The sequence below is a fragment of the Protopterus annectens genome, chromosome 7.part0, assembly GCF_019279795.1.
Source record: "Protopterus annectens isolate FY-2018-M chromosome 7.part0, PAN1.0, whole genome shotgun sequence".
Classification (NCBI taxonomy): Eukaryota; Metazoa; Chordata; order Ceratodontiformes; family Protopteridae; genus Protopterus; species Protopterus annectens.
Genome location: NC_056739.1, coordinates 1,474,831,924 through 1,474,855,031, shown reverse-complemented (window position 1 = coordinate 1,474,855,031; position 23,108 = coordinate 1,474,831,924). Strand labels below are relative to the sequence as shown.

Sequence of the window (23,108 nt, the reverse complement as noted above, 5' to 3'; positions counted from 1 at the left end):
AAAGGCTGACACAGATTTACTAGCTATGCCCTCTTCTGCCCAGACTATAATGTAGTTGCACTGCCACCAGACTCCCCAAAGCCAGCTACTCTAAGGCTCATGCAAGGGTACCCAGTTATACTGAGTAAACTTAGTATTAATACAAATGGTAATGTTGACCAAATAGCCAAGCTTTCAGGAGTGGCCACAGTGTCACCAATCGATGTAAGTACTCTTGAATGATAAAATATTCTCTAAAGGACCTGCCACAATGAAAAGTTTAAATATATTTAATAATAAATAATAAAATAACAAGAATATACTAAATATCTATTTAGAATAAACACCACAGTTTCAGTCACAGGAAATATTAAAAATAACACAGGTGGACAGATTCAGACAGTTGCAGAAAGACAATACTTAACTAATCTCACTATATTTTCCTGACTGATCTAAAGAATTATTATTTCTTGGTTACTTACTAGAGCAGGGCAAGATGAAGCAGGTGAGAGATCCTTCTTTGTCAGGTTACAAAAACATTATTTTGGATTACAGAATGAAATCACGTACATCTGGTCATCTGACTTCTGGTTCCCATGCAACCCCCATTGCTAGAAACAGCCAGGATTTAGCACCTATGTGTCAATAATACACACACACGCGCACGCACACACACACACACACACACACACACACACACACACACACACACACACACACACACAGAGCCTTGCTAAGATCGGCTGCAACTCCTAGTCATAAAACAATTTCAAACCTCCACCCTTCCAGAGTAGCAGTTAATTCACCCCAATAACAACTCAGAAAGCTTCCTAGTACAGACTTTTTGTCTCTGGCTGCATTGAGAACTGTAAGAACATCTTTATGGCCTAGGCCCAGTAATTTAATTTCTTACTATTTTCCAAAGTCAGGTGGATTGAGATTAATCTATTCTCTTCCAGTATCTTCTGTTAAAACATATATATTTAAACAGTTACAATAATATATATATATATATATATATATATATATATATTTTTTTTTTTTTTTTTGTTCAGCAGGGCACACTATTGGTACATGTTTAACATAAGCAGCTTTATAAATACATTTTTCAACACAAGCATCTGTACAAATCATTTTTTTATAAAATTGACATATAATTCTTTACAAACTTCCAGCTAGTTGTGCTGGCATATCCACTGCCTTACTTCTGCTGGCATAGCTGTCAATGCCTCACATTGTTACATCAAATATAAATTCAAACCTGTGAACTAGAGCTAGCAGTTAAATGTTTCTAAATATATGGCCCTCATTCCCCTAGTAACTACTGTCTGAAACTTCAAACAGACAGAAAAATAACTAATTTATACATATGAGATCCACACTGATACAATAACGGAAAACAGAAATCTCAAAAAAGTGGATCACTTCTGGTGCTGTAATACAAACAGTGTTGGTAATAATTTCCTATTAAAAACACAGTTGTGGCTGACAACCATTAATGGGGGAACTGCAGTTAATGCCTATTTCCAGTTTTTATGAGTCCTTTACTTCTGAGCAATTATTTGGGCCACAATGTAGGAGGATTTCAGTGTACATTTAGATACAGTGATAGTCTTAAAAAATAACTTTTGTTGAACATTTTGCTGCACACTTTCTTGTAATGAAATCAGTTAATCAGCTTTTATTTGTTCAGTAAGCAAATGGCAGTACAGGTTAGAGGGCTTCTGACTTGGTTGGTAGTATCTCACAAGAAATTAAGCACTGTGACACTCTCTGCCAATAAATTCAAACCCAAACCTTAAATAGCATGTATTACCTTCTGACTACACTGTTATGCTATACAAGCCCAAACTGTTTTATTATGTTCCTAACTGGATTGCCTTATAACTGTTTCACTAGTGTGCCTTTCCCATAAATATACATTTTAAGTGCAAAATATGAGAGCTTGTGTTATCCTTCTTTTTTTTATTTAATTGTTTTTAGGAGTAATCATTTTGGTTTGCATATCTTCATATATTTAGACTTCTGAGAATGTGAACTATTTTTTAATTCTTTTTCATGTCTCCCCATGATTTCACCCTTTCATTTCAAGGAGACTGTGGCAGAACATCCCGGGGCAAGGCTAGAGCCCTACTTCCCTTTATTCCTGCCTGGGAATCTTGATAAATTCATCCTTCTTGTAGTAAGAGTCAGGTTTTAGAGAGTGGGACAGCTTGCTGGTCCTGCAGGGTGGCCTACTTTCTCACCCAGGCAAAGCAATCCCCGGTGGCTTTTATGAGTTGTGCTATAGCTGACCTCTAAGGGGAAACATGCCTAAGCATGCTGAATTACTCCTGACTTACAGGTAAAATGCATAGGGCAGCTCACTCTCACTATACCCAGAATCCATGGTATGTAACACCTGCCCACTTCCCCTAGATGTCACCCATTTGGTGAACCTGAGCTGTATTACCTCTTCCCCTAGGATGGGCAGACTGGCAATTGCTGCTCACTTCCATCCTGCCAGATCCAAGCTGCCATTCAAACTTGGGTCACCTGCACTATAGTCAGGACTTTAACACTCTATTCCACAGAGCTGGATGAATTAATTTTTAATTGACTGAAAAATAATTAAATAATGACAGCATTTCACTTTGAGTCTCTTCAGAATTTCAGTTAATTATTCAATACATGTAATTAGAACCTTATAAGAATGATTTTCTGACTGTTTCTGTTTTTTGGTAAATCAATTATTTCATTGGGAAAACTAATCACAGTTTCGTTTTGAACCTTAAAGTGAATTGTTCATGATCGTAGGTGTGTCGTACCATTTAGTGACTTAACTGACACAATGCATTTGCGTTGTTCTCATTTGGTATTTATTTCAGCCTTTGTTTTAATAAAAAGCTTTGTAAACTTTGTATTAAATCATACTCCAAAATAAAATTAATGCATTTCATCTTGACATCACCATAGGACTACATAGCACTCCATCCACAGACTTTAACGGGTGCACCTCTGGCCATGTGCAACATTAAAGTCTATGGATGCACGTCACGCTTTCACTACCATGATCACCAAGATTAAAGTTTACTTTAAATTCAGTGGTATGATCATAGGGAAAGCAAGACTTTTAAAGTCTCCCCCCCCCCCTCACAAAGGCAGCTGCCAAACATATTTGCCTATGGTGGGAAAATGAAGTTTGGCACTTTGTACAAAGGTAAGAAAGATAAATATGAATAAATCACATTAAATTCCTCTTCACATTCACATGCTCTGCACAATGTTGCCTTGTCAAAACCTATAAAAGTGATAAAGGTATTTAAAGACTGTGAAAGAGATTAAGTTATTCAGTTACAAGTAAGTTGTAATGTACTTTTCAGCAGAACTGATTCAGCCATGCCATACATTGCATTATTTAAAATGCAGTAATATGTTGAAAGGTGAAGTGGGCCTTGAGTGTATGAATGGCAATATTTAAAAATCTTTGATGTCTAAGTTATGTATTGTAGGTTGACACAAAAATATGTTTTTCAAGAGTATTTGTCAAATGGTCGATGACACTAATGATGAAATACACAGTGATCAATAATTAGTGTTTTTAACTAAATCCATATACAACATAATCAAACTGATTGATAAGGAAACCAAATAGTTTCATTTTTTGATCAGTCAAAAAACCTACCAATATAGTTTCTGTGAATAATGGTAGTGTTACGAAAAGGTATTTGTTTAAGGTAAGGTATAGGGTTGAGGCTAGAAACAGGGTTAGGGTTAACACACATTAATACCATGAAGCAGAGGGACTTTACTAAGGCATGCAAACCCTAACATTAATTCTGCTCCTAACTCCAACCCTACATCTTACATTAGAAAAAAAACTTTCCATAAAAATACCATTGCACAAAACTCTCAGACATACTCACCACACATATATCAGACACGCACAACACTAAATAAAACCTCTTACATAGACCTTACTCTAACCCTAATCAATAAACATGATCACACAAACCCTCACCCATAATGCCCAAGCTTTCCCAAACTTCCTTTACTCACAAGAACTCTGGTACTCACTGAAAAGCGTGTTTGAGAAAAATGCACTTTTAAACAATTTTCCAAGTGCAAAACTCACTCAATAAAGCAGGAGTCTGATTATACAAAGACAGCGCAGTTTTCAGAGACATATTTAAAAGAAAAGGAAAAAAGAGCTTGCAAGAATGAACAGTTTTCCATTTGCATTAATATACATAGATGTGTAACCACCATTTTTACAGTATTTTCAGTCATGTCTCAAAACTTTCTTTTTTATTCCAATTACCACTATGGTTCAATAGTTTAAGTGGAAAACTGAATAACAATAAAAATACTTCACATGTAGCTGATGATCACAATAAAATGTCTATAAAAAGCGCAAATAGTCTAACATAAACTTTGTATGACGTTATACAATGGTACTGCACTGTACATTAGCTGTTAACAGGAAGGTCCATGACTCTAATGATGTGCCATCATGTCTCGAAACAATGTATAGTCAAAACAGCTACATATTAGGATCTTGTTCCTCTTTCCATTGTTTGAAGAGTTCAAGAAAGTATACCAAATGTTGCAATGCAAGGGCCAAGTCTGACACTTCATTCTTACTTCAGAACTGCCATACTGTGGCATGTGCTTGTATGGTTACACCTGTTATACATTGTACCCAGTTGTACTGGGATACCTGCTACAAATCACACCCTGTTGTGATGGAATGGGGATAGTCAAACCATTTACATTGACTCACAAGTTTTGTTTAAAAGGCCTATGAGACCTGAGGGAAGGGATGCAGGGTGGATTCCTGTTCAACAGAAAAAGTGTTGTATTTTGCATTTTTTTTTTTTTTTTGTAAAAGTTAATGAGTTCAATTGTCAGCCATGGATTTTTGCTGCCTGTAGTTTCTATTAAAGTGGGTTCTATGTTTAGGCATTGATCAGTTTTACTGAACTAAATTTAACTTTTTCATGTCTGAATTTGCCTGCTGTTGTATTAGTTACAGTTACATTATGTAGGGTTAAAGTCTGTAGTGATTCAATTATGTAGAGAGGGTTTTAAATGGTTCATTTCCCAGGCCCCTGTTTGTAAATATTTCATCTCTCAAGCCCCTGCTTACACTTACCAAGGGTACCACAGCTTGTCAGGGATTTGAGATGCATGGCTAACTTAAAAAGGCCCTTATGTTTGTTAGCCTAGTAATCACCTATAAACCTATAAATAGTATTATGCTCACCCAGATGTGGGCTTATGCTTAGATGGCAACAGACCTTGACCTTGTTTTTTTGTGAAATAAGCCCTCCCCCCCAATATGCACACATACCTGGAGAGAGTCAACTTCTCGTGCCAATATTTGTAAATCCTGGGCCTGAAAATACAGTTAGGAGGGATCCACCTCTACTGCAAAACAAACAGGTGTGTTTGTAGCTCCATTCAAATCAGTCCTGGTATGTTTCCATGCCCTCACACAAAAGTGTAGCAAAGGAAATTGTTTTATGATTTTCAGACCAAAGTAGAAAATCTGACAAAAAAAGTAATTTGCCTTTCCATTTTCAGGTTTTATTATTCATGCAAGCCCATTTCAGAAATCTACTAGAGTTTACAGAAATAAATAAAGGTATTTGGTATCTAACAAGTAAATTATTCACCACACAGTAATTTGCAAAACTGGGTTTTTAAACATTTAATATTAGCTAAGGAGTCTCTGGATGGCCAGTGTGTTCTTCTAACTTGTAGCTATGCATTTATTTCAATGAAGAATGCAACATGTTATATAACTATAGTCTTTCATTATAGCGAGCATCTAAAATAGCAGCCAATAGCATTGCCTAATCTGTCTCAATCCTTATAAATAGGTCAGTCTCGGAATCCCACATTCCCCCTCTCTGGAAAAAGTCACATTATCCCTCTGCACAAAGGAGGAAATTCAACAAACATTAATAGCTTTAGACCTATAGCAATCTTATCTCCTCTCACCAACATACTTGAAAAATGTATTTAAAAACAATTGCTAGACTACCTCTTGCAGGAAGAACTCCTACCCCCTACACAACCTGGCTTCCATTCTTCCCATAGTGCTAGCACTGCCCTTCTAACCTATATAGGTACTATCAATAAAGCTAGAAATAATGGCAAACTAGTATTTCTAGACTTGTCTAAAGCTTTCAACACAGTTTGTCACAGCAAACTACTACTTTAAATGCCCTCACTAGGCGTATCTCAGCCCACCCTTCTGTGATTCAAATGCTACCTGTCCAATAGGTATCAGTCAGTAAAATGGCAGTCTGCGCTCTCTCCTTACCTCCCAGTCACCACCAGTGTACCACAAGGCTCTATCCTTGGTTGCCTCCTTTTTAACATTTTCACCAACACCCTTTATACATCCACACAACAGGCCACCCTAATATAATGGGTCCAGGACTAATGCTCGAGCGGCTGTTTCACCGAATGTGAAACGGCCGGGCATACTTATATGAAAGTGCTTTTCACCAAAGAAGCACTTTCGCATAAGTATGCCTGTTGCGGAGATCGCACTACAGTGGGGATAAGGGAAAATTCCCTTTTCCCCACTGTAGTGCGACCTCAGAGTAAGAATATAAAAGTAGGGGGTGTGTGGGAGGTGCAGGGGGCTTGCCCCCTGCAAATACGTAAATGTAATGTTTTTTTTTTTAACACACTTTAACGAAAGCACTTTTTCGGTGAAAGTGCTTTCATTAAAGTGTGTTCGAGGATAGTAGATTCGGACTGTTGAATTTTTGTTCAACAGTCCTAGATCCAATATAATACACAGATGATTCCACTCTCATTTGTACAGTTGACAACCTTGTACACCTCCAAAAATTACTCAAGACGTTTTAACAGCCACTGAAACATGGCTTTGTAACTCACAACTCATGCTCAACCCAAAAAATACCAAACTACTACTTTTTTCCCCTAAATCTTTCTCTCATGAAAAAACAAAATTTAAAATCCTCTTTCTTTATAATATAACCATTGAAGTCACTTCTCATAGCAAATTATTAAGGTCATAGTGGATGATAATTTTATATTCAACCTGCATATACAAAACTGCATAAGAAAAACTCATCAAAAAGTAGGGATGCTTTACAGAACCAAAAACTTTTTCACTCACTCAACTACAACTACACTTGCCACTACTTATCTCCTCCCTACACTTCTTTATGGCACTCCCATCCTTACTAACTTCCAGGCTTCACAAAAATTAAAAACTGAACAATGTTATAACAAAGTTGCTAAATTTGCAGCATATACCCCTTTCAGAATCTACCATTGTATAGCAGTAAAAAGCCTAAATTGGTTAGAACTACTTCATCAACTAGCATATGCACAGCTTCTTACTACTTATAAAATTATCCAGCATCCATCTGCCTGACTAGCAGTAGAAAACATTCTACTCAACTATGTTCCTGGTTGGTCAGTGCGATCCAGTGACCAAAAACTCTAGTCTGCCTACAAACTTAGCAAATCTGCTGGGCATTATCTGTACACTTACAAAGTTTTTAAGGCCTGGAACTCCTTACTTGTACACATCAGGTCAATACCCTCAATCTCGTCTTTCCAAACCACTCTGAAAGACTTCCTAGCTAAAATTTGACTTTGTTCTTGCTCAAAACCAGGATAAACTATATCCCTAAATGTGAACAAGTACCTTTTCATTCCTTAAACATCATTACTGTCCCTTCTTCACTTACTTCCTTACTTCGATCAAATTCTCTTCCATGACTTTTTGTCTAAGTGTACCATAAGCCAGTTTTCTCTCATTTCATATTGTAATTTCTGTTTGTATTACTCTAACTTACCTTTAATTTCTCTACAAACTGTCTAACTTCTTCTTCTTCTTCTTTCGGCTTTTCCCGGTTAGGGGTCGCCACAGCGGATCACGTGTCCGCTCATGATTGGCAGTGGAGTTTTACAGTGTCAAGTTGCCAGCCCGGCGCCCACCTCTACAAACTGTCTAACATTTCTCTAAATATTACATGATTGTCATATAGCCTATATCAATAACCTATATTGATTCTTAACCAATGTTTTTATGTTATGTCTAATTTGTTATAATTATTTAAACTGCAGATACTTTTATTTTTGAAGATTGTAAAATTATTGTTCTTAAAATATTTTATAATAATTTGGAGCTTTTCTCCCCAGGCCTCCACTGAAAAAAGGCGTCTACCTGGTCTGACTTTCCCAGTAATCAAATGTCAATAAATAATAAATAAATGTCGAGTGACGTTTAAAGACATGCAGGTAGGTGTGTGCGTGAATGGGTGTGTCTTCTTTGAAGGTTGGGTGTCAGGCTAGCAACTCGGTGCCGTAAAAAATCCACTGCCAGTCATTAGCGGACTGGAGTTCCACTGTGGCGACTCCTAATCGGGAAAAGCCGAAAGATATTAGTTTTATTACACTTGAATCAATGTTTGTAACATACCATTCTGAAATTACTTATTTTCTATAAGACTATCTTTAGAATGTTCTAAATCTGGAAACAGATACTGTAGTTGAGATTTTTTTTAACACACTTTGTGGAAAATTAAACAGGAAAGGACAAGCAGAACAAGCACATCTGTCTCCAAAAGACAAATGGTTCCACTTAGATTACATGCAGTTCCATAACTAGTCAAACATCTGTGCATACAAACTGATAAGAAAATATAATCTGTAAGCAAAGATCTGTATAAGAATAATATTTAGATGTAATTGTCCAAATAGAATAAAAAAGGCACTCAGCAACTTATCCTGAATAACATTAAACTCCAAGTTCCTGTGTCCCCTTTAGTTTATTTACATTATAAAGAGGATCTTAGGAGGTGTCCTAAAGCATCCATTTCCAAAACTGAAAGAGCATGGTTGAGATTGATTTATAAGTTACATCTAGTGCAGGCTCTTTACCGCATGCTTGTACCAGGTGTAAGAATGTGATGGATGATCTCAGTGAACAAAGCATCACCTACTGTGATAAGGGATGTAAAATGCCCTTAAAAGTATGTGTCACATTGCTGCATGCACTTCTTAAAAGGGGCATATTTTTTATGAAAGTTTCACATAACGTATCCTAAACTAGCCAGCATGCGTAATTCCACCTACAGTAGTTTGAGCACACCCTTTCCACATACTGTCAGATAGTGGCATCCACCCATAAAATTTCTTTCCTATTCCCAGTATCCATGGCCCATCACACCAGCCTAACAACACTCTGTACTGCTTCTGCCTCACCAAACTAGCTAGAACTAGTGTTGCTTTCTCATCTGCTTCCATTATCGATAGGCAGCAGTATTTATCAATAGATATTTTTTGTGGGTCACAAGTAAAAATCTTATCTCGGCTGGAGTGCCTTCTTTGTGGAGTCTGTATATCCTCCCTGCATTCGTGTGGGTTTCCTCCCACATTACCAAGACATGCATCTGGAGCATTTCTCCCCTGGCCTCCACTGAAAACTGGCTTTGTTCCAAGTCAGACTTTCCTGGTAAACAAATGTTAAATAAATAAAATAAATAAACAAAATTTGTGAGAACATGTTTTTAAATAGTGAGGTCTGAGGAAAAAGGTATTTAAGTGGCATGTTAGTGGTAGTGATAGTTATACAGTAGTATGCAGCAGAAATAGGTAAGAAGGCAAGATTGTGAAGTAACACCAGGGAAACAGGTAGAGGTGCCAGCACAGAAAGTGGTTGGGTCATGCATTGGATGTGGCAAAGGATCAACAGAAGATTAGTAGATAAGCTGAGTGATGGGAAGTTTGGAAAAGTTTGAGTAAGAAGATGCAGGATTGTCATCATGTGGACAGTTTATAAGGTGTCATTGTGTGGTTTGTGCTGGGTAGAGGGAGATACAGAAGGGATGGGCATGAAAGGTGATGAAATCAGAGGGGAAAGAAAAATTGGGTCTATATCACTTTGTTAAATCACACATCATCGAATACCTCTTAGTCGAACGCCTGTTAATCAAAGCTCCTAATAAGAAAATGGACTTTTCAGCAAATTTTTTCCTAGGGCAAACCAATGGTAGGCCACCCTAGCAAACATGAACAAAATCATAAAACTTAATATCTATCCAGGTGAGGGGCTACACTGCTCACAGCCCCCTAACTAAAAATACAACTCCAAGATTGCACTACAGTGGAGAAAAGGGCAAATTCCAGATGGTGGCCAACCACTGTTTTGTCCTTGGAAAACTAAAAAAATAGCAGCAATTCACAGACCAGGAAGGAATCGGACCACAATTCTTTTTAGCTTTCGTTCATTTAATAAAACACCACAAACTTCATCAGAATCTGAATTAGCTAAGTAGACAATGTTGGTTGTATTACAGGTAGCAGTACATGAAAAAGTATATGATTTATGTGTAATGGAATGTATAAATGTATTATTTTTACATATAACATTACATGCAGAGCAATTCATGCAAGGAGAGGTACCTTTCCTATTAAATTCTAATTTATTTCATCTACTTTGTCGCATATCTTTAAAACATTTTTCAAATTAATAGAATACTTATATGCAAACATGGGGTGTGATGGAAAAATGGTACTCAATTCAGGCAGAATAGTTAGTATACTCCAATTATTGGCTATTAGTTTTCTAACCTCAGATGTACATCTACTATATGTAGTAATGTACCTTAAATAATTATTATTATTTCTTGGAGCGCATCTCACATCACATGGCATTGAAAAATAAGGCTTAGCTTTATTCTCCCCTTGACCAAATATTTTATTCTTTTCTTCCATCAACCTAATATACAACCAACATTGTCTACTTAGCTACTTGTAGAAAATGCTCTAGTTTCTATGTAGGGAAATCCATTAGAAAGTTATGTGAATGCATTATAGAACATAGATCGGATATAAAGATATCTATTTCAACTAATGCCATTGACAAACATAGTATTGATTTTGGCAACACTCATGTCTTTGTTTTTAGAGTTATAGATATATGTTTTACTAATATGAGGGGGGTGATAAGAATAATGATCTAGAGATGAAAGAATATAGTTGGATTATCAAATTACAGGCAGAGAGCTTCAATGGTATTAATTCTGTGGTATCATTTTAAACCTGTTTTGAAACGTAAACAGTTATGCTTAAAATAATGAATTTTTTAATCAAGTATTTTAGTGTTGCTCTATTTCTTTAAGAGTAAGTCTTTTAGAATTGTTGTATTTTATAAAAGGATACGTTTTTATTAACTTGATTGATTCCATTATTAAGTTGGCTGCTTATTATCATGTGATCCTTCTTACTTATTTTAAATGATGGTATACTTTGATGTAATTTTCTCACATTGAAGAAGGAGTAATCAGAAAGCTTTGTGCTTTTTCTACTAAATCTTTTGGATGTAACTCTGCCGTTTTTTGCTCGTTTGTTCTTGGACTCTTATCGGTAATGGCAAGCTCATTACAGGCTTCCGTTTTTTCTTGGTTTGGGCTTTAATTAATATAGTAACAGAGTAGGCTGGAGCATCTGCTGCCATTTCAATATATTCACCTCATAGGTTATCTGGGGTAGCAGTGGTAGTCTTCAGTTTTGGAAGTATTGTTTTTATGACAGAAGTGGAGAGGGGTTCCAGGGAGAAAATGTCATAGTAGAGTGCAAGTTTAGAGGAAGGTTCTGGGGGTAGTGAAGATTGGCAGTTTTAGGAGAGAAGTTACCAAGATGATGAAGTGTGTGATGATCTGGCAGGCCAACTTGTTTGATTGAGATAACAGAGGGACAGCAGAGAAGCTAGGATTTAGTAAACTGATTGACTGGCGACCAGAAGAGTTTTAGATTCTTTAAAGATTGGTATGATTTCTTCTCAAATGCAGTCCTGTGCTTTGTGCCATACCTCTCAATTGTACAGATTTTCACAGAATGTACAGATTTTTGCCTCATATTTTTGGTCTGTTTTTTTGGCAAGTCATTGAGGGTTGAAGCCAGAAAATAATGACAGACGTTCAAGTTTTAGACTCCACAACCCTCAGAAAAATCATGCTAATGCAAAACCTGTTATTCTACCAACCTTTTAAGTATGTAAGAGCAATATTTAAAAAGTGTCCCTATTTTGGGGCCTTTGTCCCCCCATTATTTATGGCTTTGTTCAGATGTCTTACTCTAATAGGTTGTGAGGTTTGCTTGGTGCTAGTTCTGAGGTATTTATAATTTTTGCGGGTTAGATTCTGTCTTATTTTATCTCCAGGTTTCCCAAGCTTTGATCCTCTGGTTCATAAGATGTTTGGTTTGTCTGGAGAGCCAGGGTGCTGGATGTGATATAATTTTTTTTGGTTCTTTCATGGGCATGTACATTTAGAATATTGAGGAAAGTGGTATTGAACAGTGAGACAGCATTGTTTAATTGAAAGGTTAGCTGTTGATTACAGTTTCTTAATTTTAAGTTTGAGATGAGGGCCATTTTTGGAAGAATCACAGAATATAAGCATGGTTGTATCAATGGAGTTTACAGATATTGTGGTAGCTGCCTTTTGTGAAAGTAGGGAGGTAGATACTTAGATTGTCAAGGAGAACACCACAGGAGATAATTCTATGTGTAGGGTTAGTGAGGACCCATTCTAAGGTGGATTTCCTGTCAGAATGCTTATTTTACCTTGTTTAGAATCATGTAATAAGCTAGGAACATGGAAGCCTAAACTCATTTCAAAGATAAGCAAAAAAATAAATCTGAATAAATATCTACTGGTGAGGGCTATTACCTTCCATTCAAACACAACCAGTAGCCCCTTTGTTTCCTCACATAGTTGGCTTTCTTCTTGGTGATCTCATAGGGCAACCCAAGGACCCATTACACTGTCATTGCTGCTTCTGATTCTCCTTCAGGTTTCTAATCTTTCTGTATGTCTCTGCTTTTCAGATTTCTTTCTATATATCTTTGACAAGAGTTTAGGCTTCTGTGTTTCTAGCCTTTGTCCAACCTTCTCATCTGTTTTTATCTTTTCTACATCTTCTTATTTGTTAATTAATTTGTTAATTAATTATTTGTTAATTCTGTTGCATATGCATGAGCCATCTGGAAAAAAACACTTTTTTTCTAGACTTTATAAAATGTCATTCATAGGCAATGAGAAGGAGCAGACTCAGTAATAACCTTTGTGTTATTCCATTGATAGGTATCCTTTGTTGAGTGGACAGCATCTACTATTGGCCTGTGTTCTTTTGTCATCCAATGTGCACCATTATATTACATAAAGACATACTCCAATGCTTTTGAATATGTTCACTAACCTGTTATATGGTACTATGTCAAGGGTTTTGCTTAAGTCTAAGTAAGCCTTTCTCAAAACCTCTGCATGGCCCACTAACAGATTAAGGAATTCTAATGGCACTGTCTTTTGTATGCTCCCATTATGAATTTAGAATGCTTTTGGTCCTGTGAACCATTAGCTTTGAGATATACTAGAGTTCTTTCTTTCAGAAAACAGGCTCCATGATTTTCCTTTGCACAGAGATCAAGCTGATGAGTCTGTGATTTTAAGCTTCTATTCTGCTCTGTTTCTTATTAGTAAAAACAACATATGTGCTTTTCTTATCTGCAGAAAGCTTATACTTCTTCCATGGTCTGCAGAGAAGAGCCAGTCACAGGTATCACTACCCCATCCCTCAGTTCCTGATGTATGTGGGCAGAGTTTGCTAATGTACCACAGATTCTTTGCTTATAACATATCAGATGCAAACTTTTAGAGTGCACCAAATATGCAGACATAACAATAAAACATAGAAGAACTTTTAACCAGCACACTAGAGAAGTGGGTTAGACCAGCACTTAGCATAAATGGTTTACTAACATGTACAATGATGGGGTTTATCATTGCAGCATTGTACTAGATTGTACCAGCTTTTACTAAGTGCAGTACAGTGGTAATGTTTAATGCCACAGGACATTGATAGAGTTTAACAGCATAAAAAATAAATTTATTCTTATTATACATAGATAAAATGTAGTTTTCAAGTGCAGGCCAGAGATTTGGTTTGATATCACTTGTTGCCATCAAGGAGGTATACTTTGCTACCATGGCAGAAAGGCAAAAGTTTAATATTATTGTACAGATGCTGAGGCTATTTACAGAGTTTGAGGCATAACATGGAAATTCAACAAGCTCAAGAGCATAAAAATGCTTCTGAAGTAGTTTGTGTAAGGGTACAAGTTATATGTACAGGGTTCAAAGACTCTGTCTTTGGCTAGCAATCACATTAAAGACAATGGCCTTTAAAATATATTTATCTGGAAGTAAGACATTTATTTATTATAGCAGATACTATAGATTAAAATATTAATTTTAATACACTTTTCTAAAGAAAAGGAAGAAGGAGATGTTCGGTTACAAAAGCAGGAAAATGAAACAAATTTCATAAAATGCACAGTGGCTATTCAAGCTCTTCTTCTTCTGAGTGCTGGCTGTTATTACAAATTGCCTTTCTACTCCCTCACTCCCAGGTGTGTTTATGTAAGTGTACCTGTTACAGAAGGTGCTCACCTGCTATGAAGGGGGAGGTGCCATTACAGTTCCTTGGAATGATAAGCATGTGTTTCTAAAGTACAACAACGTGCTTGAGGGGGTGGGTGCTCAGTTAGTAAGTGTAGATGCGTATGCCCTGTGGTGTGGGACGGATATCTTTTGAGTGGGGGACTGTGTGTAACTGGCATATCTGCAGGCACTGCATTCCTACCTCAGACTGAAAAAGAATTTCAAAGGTTCTGCTGTGTTTTCAAATGTGGCTATAAATTCCTGAGCTTTTGCTTCAAAACTGAATCAGTTTTATTGCGATACTTGGATTCAGCCGTGTTTTTCTTGAGTGACAATACATACTGGTAGAGAACTACAGAATTCAGGAGGGGAACACTCTGATTAACGGAAAGGTAAATATTATTAATGCTACCAAGTAAACATACATGTTTGCACTCATAGGTTTCTGCCTGACGTTTGTCTGGGTATATTGCAAAAAGAGTACTGAAGGTTATCTTTAAAAATATATCTATATTTATATCTATACTTATATCTATATGTCTGTGTGTGTGTGTTTGTGTGCATATGTGTATGTGCATGTATGTGTATGTGTAAAATTAATGTATTCACTTATTTGATAACTGCATTTATTTAGTGATTTTAAGTGACTGTTTTATACTTGACCCAGGCCATGCAGAATGGCTAAAAAGTGTTACAGGAATAAATGTAGATTCTATACGATGTACTGTAAAGAAATAGCTGAAGTCATATTTAAATTACAGAAAATAAAAATTAAGGTATTAAGCAATATAATTAGTGTTATAAAATACAAATACCTCTGATGTTACTGCAACTACCAGTTAAAGAGATACAGCTACAAGTGGAGAGGTTGTAAATATGCATATATCACAGTAATGTTTGGACTCATTCTGAACAAAGGATATAATGCCATTGTCACATGTCCTTAGTATTCTTCTGCTACTAATTTTTCTTGTTGTGGACAGACACTGATAAACTAAAAAAATATTTTCAGAAGTGCTGTTCTATGCTCTCTGTAAGCACATAATCTGTAGTGGGTGGATGTTCTGTAATATGGGGTGCCTCTGACCAGGGCTGGTCTTCATATAATGCCAGTTGTACCAAAAAGTAATGTCAATGTAATTGCTGGAAGTGTGGCCCAGCTGCTAAAGGAGTGTTGAAAGCAGTTTACACAAGAGCCCAAACTGTTTCACATAACATTTTACATTGTTATATCAGTTTGTTCATATTCATAGCAGGAAAGATGACACTGGGAAAAGAGCATAGCACAAACAAAGGGAATGGGAGAGACATAACAAGCCACAGCATGCTATTTTAACTTGATAGGTATGCAAAGACAGTTGCATTTTATTTCCAAGACTAGCACTGAATGATGTCACTGATAAGGAAATCTGGAATTCAGGGAGTGCAGTGGCTGAAACAATAAGGCAGCTTGTAGTACATTCCCTGTAGGGCACACAGAAGCATGTTTTCCTATGCTCACTTTTTGCTGTAGCTTTAGTTGAGGATGACAGTTTGGATGTGTAAAGTATTATAGCTCTCCTAATATTTAAACTACTAATTTTCTTCTTTTCATTCACCCTTTACCCAACAAATGAAGCAGATACCTCATGGCTACAACTGTGCGAAAAGGATTCTACAGACAAGAGATTAATAAGACTGTGTGGGAGGTTCCAGTTAGGTACAACAGTCTGGATCCTGTTGGGTCTGGAGCATATGGCACTGTCTGGTAAGTCACTTATGGCAGTTGCCATATTTTACTGCTAGTTAGCACTTCATTTATTTAATTTAATTTATTTATAGTCGTTAAAAAGTTTTTGTTTTGCTTTCTTTTCCCTTCTCACAGCTGACCGTCAGTGGACTCAAGTGTCTCTCCTCATTCACCAGATTCACTCGGTCCACCAAAGCATTCTAACCTCCCCCATACCTCTCAACCTGTTACAGCAAGAAATCTGGACAAAGGCACAAATAATGGGGGGGCAAAGGCATAAAAATAGGGACACTTTTTAATTATTACTCTTACAAACTTAGAAAGTGGATAGAATAACAGGTTATGCATTAGCATTAATTTTCTGAAGGATATGAAGTATAAAATTCAAATGTGTGCCATTATTTTTTGACTTCAGTCCTCAATGATTTGTCATTGATTTGCCAGAAAACCACAATTTTATGAAAACAGAACAAATAAATGAGTCAAAATATGGGCATTCTGCAAAAATCTGTATAGTTGAAAGGGATGCCACCTCCCCGGAATCACTCCAATAAGTATTGGGGCTAGCAAGGAGATCAGCTTAAGTCATCTGTGTTATACTGCTGCCAGGCATGTTCTTACCTAATATTTCTCCCCTCCCCTGTGCACAATAAAAGTTGGGGATGGCAAGGAGATTGAGGTACCATGGGTCCATATAATACTGTTGTCAAGGGTTTGTTTACCTAATTTTCTTCCCCTTCCCTATGTACACTCTGGTAAAATGCTGTGGTTTGGCTGTGCAATGAGTAGACTGTGCCAAACTGAACCTCACTTCTACAAAGGGCTGACATGGGCAAGCCTCCCTGTCACCTCCAGGAAGCACTTCACAGTCACCTCCTTGGCCTCCACCATGGAAATCCAACTGTGTTGTGTGCCCCATACACACGGCCCTCCCTCTTCCTCTCCTAGGATGGGCATGCCTTTCCTTCCTGCCAGCCCCTTAGGTGTCCAATCCGCTAATTGAACCTGTGATACCATCATAATCAGGAATTTATCCCACTATGCTAATGGCATTGGCTATAGTGTTTAATAACTTAAACATGTTATAGAAATATTAGATAACAAACATAAATAATTATACAAGTAATGAAGCAATGTGGTCTAAGGTAGTAACAGTGGTCTGCCACAAAAAAGATAGTCATATTTAACTTTATAATATGGTTCAGTTAAGCTGTCTGAGACAAGTGTTATCAAAGAGACTTCCTAAATGAGGCCTTATTCTCACAATCCCTAATTAGTATAGTGTTACTATGCTAGTACTTACTAATTACTTTTAAATCTATATTTGTGTTAGAGGTTTGATAGTATAGGTTCATAGGTTCATAGGTTCATACTAGGCTATCTGCCCAAGGGCATTTATAAGCCTAGCCCATAGTTATGTGGCTTTCGCCACCCCTTTAGTTTGAATAAAAACTATGCCTATCATTTTTCTGTGCCTCTGTCAAGCAGTGACACTGAAGTAATCCCTGGGGTATATCTGCGATCTCCCATCCATTGGTCAAGATTCCTCTTGAACAAGGCCAGCGAGGTGCTCTGCCTCACATGTACCGGGATTTTGTTCCACAGCATAGGGAGTCTCTGGGTGATGAATCTGTCCCTCCAGCACGTTCTATTTATAACCGTGTCAAGGTTTAAGTCTCCGCCCTTGTGGTTCTGAGGGATCTAGATTTTTGAGGTGAAGCATATTCATCAAATCTGGGTTTGACATGGCCTTATATGTCAGGCACAGGTCACCTCTGAGCAAGCGGTATGAGACTGAATAAAGCTGGAGTTCTTTCAGTCGGGCAGCATAAGACATATTTTTGTGACCCTTTATCCTTTTGGTGAGGAACTTTTGGGGCCTTTCAAGCTGCATCAGGTGTCTGGTCAGATACATTCGAACGGGGCATTGTACTCAATCATAGGTCTAATGAGTGATGAGTACAGGGGGACGATGACCTCCCTTGATCTAGATGTGAATCCCTTCATGATCAGGTGGGCGATATAGAAGGTTTTCCTAACTACTTTAGCAACATGAGTGTCAAGCGAAGACTACTGTCAACTTGGGTCCCCAGATCCCTGATGACTTTTCTGTGCTCAGTGGATTGTCACCTATATGGTAGCTAGGGGTAACCTTGTTTTTCCCGAAGGGTATGACTATGCATTTTGGCGTTTAACTTCAGGCCATGGCTCTGGCACCAGTTATCCGTTTCTGTGAGGCCCTTCTGGAGGATATCTGTGTCAGATGTGTTTTCGACTATGGCACCCAGTTTGCAGTCATCTGCAAACTTTGTCAGCCATAACCCTCCTGTGTTTGCTTGTACTTCAGAAAAGTAGATGCCGAACAAGAGTGGACCCAGGACTGAGCCCTGTGGGACACCACTTGTGACAGGCTTTGAGTCTGACATGGCTCCAGCAACTCTGACCCTGTGGGTTCTGTCGCTTAGCCAGTTTGCAACCCATCTTGTGATGTATGGGTTTACATTCAAGCTGATGAGTTTTTCGATGATACCTGAGTGGGGTATTGTGTGAAGGCCTTTGCCAGGTTGAGGTAGGCTGTATGGACTGCCTTTCCCTCATCAATGGCCTTGGTGACTGTCTCGAAAAAGTCAACCAAGTTTAAGAGGCAGGATCTGCCTTTGACAAAGCCAAACTGGGTTGGATCCAAAGTCTGCAAGTTCCCTATGTCTTTATTTATGAGTTCCATTATGATCCTCTCCATGGCTTTGCAGATAAGGCTTGTCAAGCTAATGGGGTGGTAATTTCCAGGGTCTGTGGAGGCACCGCCCTTATGAAGTGGGACCACAGTCGCGTGCGCCACTCCTTGGAGTGCGTATCCTGAGGTGAGGCTAAGATTAAACAGCTGTCCTAACTGTGGGTTTAATTCCTCGTTGAGTTCATGAAGCACACAGCTGGGGACACCATCCGGTCCCATGGATGCTGTGTTTTTGCCTTAGTGAGGGCAGTTCTCACCTGGGCGTTGGAGATGTTTGGGGGCTACAATCCTCTGGAATAGATATCTCTCCTTTTGGGGAGGGGAGAAGTTTGCACTGAACCTGTCAGCCAGTATGTTAGCAATGTGTGTAGGTTCAGTAATTTTCACATCATTTTGAACTAATTCTGAGCATATCTGGGAGTTTCCTCCTAGGTTTCTAACATAGCTAAAGAAGGCCTTATGATTGTCTTTAGAGTCCTTGGCGATTTTTCTCTCAAAATTTGCCTTTGATGATTTTATGAGAGCTCTTAGTTTTTACTTATAATGATCAAAGGTGTCTTACCTTTCAAGGATTTTGCTCTATCTTGTAGTAGCTTCCTCCTTTTGTTGTAGAGCTTGTTTATGGCTGGGGTCCACCAGACTGGACGCTTGCCTTTGGTACAGAGAGTCTTAGTTTTGTTTGGGATTGCCTGATCCATGCAGTCCTGTAGGTGCTGGTAGAAGGCATTTGTAAGTGATTCAGCGGTTTGAGTAATGTTTACCACTGGCTCAGGGGCCTTAAAGGAGACCACACTAGTTTTTAGAAGTGTGAAATCGGCTTTTGAGAAGTTTTTCACTGTGGTCTTTTTGTTTCAGGTGGGGCGGGATGAGGACCTCCAGCGAGATTAGTTTATGATCTGATCTCACCAGTGAGGGGTATACTTCCGGTGTTGAACATTTTGATCCCATGTTCGTGATGATGAGATCAAGTATGTTTTCACCTCTTGTGGGGATGGTGACTAGTTGTTCCATGGCATTTGAGTTTATGAACTCCAGGAATCTTTGGGTTAGAGTGTTCGGGCTTGAGTAGTGTTCCCAGTCTATATTAGGGTAGTTGAAGTCACCTAGTATGATGGTGTTTGGAGATACATTTATCCCTCCAATGTTTTCAGGAAGGCCATGTGAGGTTCCTGAGTTTGAGAGGGTGGCCTGTAACATGCTACAAATTGCAGAGCAGTCTTGCCTATGGTTAATTGCACCTGGATGGTCTCCGATGCATCGTGCGTTGCCACCAACCTTGAGGTGTGGGTGTCCTTTATGAATATGGACACCCCTCCTTTCTTGGTGTTGTCCGGATTTTGGGGCGGACGCATGATATGAGGTGAAACCTGTTAGTGCTGGGGTGCTCTCAGGAGCCTTGAACCAGGTTTCTGTCACAGCACAGACATCGATGTTCTCCATATTGAGAAGGGCCTCGAGTGCGTGCATCTTGAGTTTGAGACTTCTGGCATTGAGCAGCATTACCCTTAGTTTTTCCTTTTTGGTGTTCTAGGGTGGTAGGTTTAGAATTTGAGCCTTGCCTAAAAAAGGCACTATGGGGTGGCAAGAGCCTTTGCCAATATCCGGAAGCCCAGGGTGACAGGTGCAAGCCGTCCCTTGAAGCAGCGTGGCTTGTCCAGCATGTCATCCCAGGCAGACAGACATTGGATCCCCTTTGAATGACACCAGAATTTAAGCCAATTATTAAAGCTGATCATCTTATCACTGTATTGTGGCATCATTCTAGGTGAAGGTAGGATACTGCTCAAGGTCAGGGTCATACCTGCCTGGGCTACATAATCAGAGAGCTCCTCGGCGTCCCTTTTCATGTAGTCCAAGGAGGTACATCTCAGGTCGTTGACACCAGCGTGGACAATGACTGAGTCGTACTTGTACCTGCTGTTGAGAGACCTGAGTGCTTGCGTTATGTGGCGGATTCTAGCGCCCGACAGGCAGCTTACTGTGACCTTCTCCTTACTCAGTCTGGTGGCGGACGTCAGTGTGTCTGACTATGGAATCACCAATGACAAGTGTGTCTGGCATTTTGTTTGGCCTTAAGGGCTGTGACTGTTTGACACTCTGACTGTGTGGTCTATGTGTTGCATGTGTTGGGTCGTGAGGTGGTAGTTGTTTGGGTGTCTGCTTTGGTGGCCTCTGCTGTTTTGGTAAATTTTTGATCAGAGCCTCTGAGTATGTCTTTGTGTGAGTATGTGTATGATTTGAAGTTGTGATGGTACCATGTGTGACTGGGTATGTATTGTGTGTGGTTACCTTCTCCTCCTGTCTGGTCTTGCCAGTCCTATGTTGAGAGAGCTCAGCCTCCAGTTTGGCCGTATAGTTGCATCTCTCGCATGTATTTGTGTTTTGTGGGAGAAGGAGAGGATTGTCTGTGTACATGAGGCAATTGTAACATTGCCTCAATATTCCCAGGTTCACCAGTTGAGCTGGAGAGGACACTAGCAACTGATCCCTCGACATACTAGAAGTAGTAGATAAAGAACTTTCAAAGGACTCCGGGGAAGTGGGTTTTAGGCTGGTGGGGTACTATCTATAATAAGAGTGCTTTATCAAGGTGCAAGTACTGTAGGAGTAAGTGCTAGGCTTTACAGATAGAGAATAGTCTACTTGGGAATCAAGTAGAGATGAACTTTTCAGTTATAGGATATGCTGGTTAGATCAGCAGTACAGTTTAGCGTGTTTTATAGCAGGGGCTGAAGGGAGCTAGGAATTGGCCCAAAAGCGGCCAATGGACTACTAGTTTCTGGCTGAAACTTCACCAAATCGGACAAAAGGCAGCTCAGTGCTTCCCACTCCCACTGGTAAGCAAAGAAACTTCCCTCCTTCCTAATAAGGCAATGGATCAGTAACAGGAACTAAAAACAAAGCCCAGGGATCAGCAACTCTGAAACTGGACTACTCTAGTTCAGTAAAGTGGGAAAACAAGAGATTTTTGTTTTATTACAGAGATAAGGAAAAAACAGACAGTAAATGCTATAAATGCTGTAAATCGGCTAGCGCACTTTAGTGTGTAGCCTACAGAAACAATTTGCAACAATTAGTAACTTAAAGTGCAATAAACAGTGTAAAATGCAGAAATCACTTAAAGTAGCAGTAAAACAGGCGAAATGCAGTCGCTAGCTTAATAACAGTGGGAAAGCCACAAAAAATACTTATATCTGGTAGAAAGTCACTCTTTTAGCTCTCTGCTGCTTGGATCACTCTGCAGGCCACCACGAGGATCTGTGCAGAGTTGGTACAAGCTGGAAAACGCGTGTTTAGCGTGTCTTATAGCAGGGGGCTGAAAGGAGCTAGGAATTGGCCCAAAGCGACCAATAGACTACTAGTTTCTGGCTGAAACTTCACCAATTCGGACAAAAGGCTGCTCAGTGCTTCCCACTCCCACTGGTAAGCAAAGAAACTTCCCTCCTTCCTAATAAGGCAATGGATCAGTAACAGGAACTAAAAACAAAGCCCAGGGATCAGCAACTCTGAAACTGGACTACTCTAGTTCAGTAAGGTGGGAAAACAAGAGATTTTTTTTTTTACAGAGACAAGGAAAAAAACAGACATTAAATGCTATAAATGCTTTTAAGTGGCTAGCACACTTGAGTGTGTTAGCCTACAGGTAAAATTAAGCAACAAATAACTTTTTAAGAGTGCAAAACAGTTAATCAACACATAAACAGTTTAAATAGAATGCAGTGCTGTATAAACATTCTAATATGCATTCGCTATTCAGTAAATATTCAAAAGCCAGAAAAAATACTTAAATCAGTTATAGCAAATACAGTTATAACAAATGCTCTGAAATATACTATATATTTCCAATATGTTTGAGAAGGACAGTCAGAACACAAGAAGGTTCAGGCGAAAAAAAAAAAAGTTTTGTTTTACTTTTTGAAAAGGTAAAAAGGAGGAACAGAAGGCCTTATCAAATGTTCTCTCTGTATTAAGAAGAATGAGCTAATGACACTAGACTGGGAGGTGTGTCACAGTAGGGGCGGGCAACTGCAAAGCCACCAAGTATAAGAGCAAGACACCAACAGGGAGGGAGGGTGGGACAAAATAGCCTAAGACAACAAGCACTACAGATTCTGAAAGTTTTTAAACAGATAAAATAGCCTAAGACAACAAGCACTACAGATTCTGAAAGTTTTTAAACAGATAA

General features: G+C 38.6%; 1 protein-coding gene across 1 annotated transcript in view; it reads left to right on the top strand.

The window, feature by feature from the left end:
• Positions 1-14,604: 14,604 nt before the first annotated feature.
• LOC122807086 (mitogen-activated protein kinase 12-like) overlaps positions 14,605-23,108 on the top strand; it is a 672,606-nt gene continuing 664,102 nt past the window's right edge. Inside the window, exons 1-2 of the mRNA XM_044078025.1 lie at positions 14,605-14,851; positions 16,078-16,206. Of these exons, the coding sequence (XP_043933960.1) occupies positions 16,088-16,206 (119 nt within the window). The 5' untranslated portion in view covers positions 14,605-14,851; positions 16,078-16,087. The remainder of the gene's footprint in view (positions 14,852-16,077; positions 16,207-23,108) is intronic.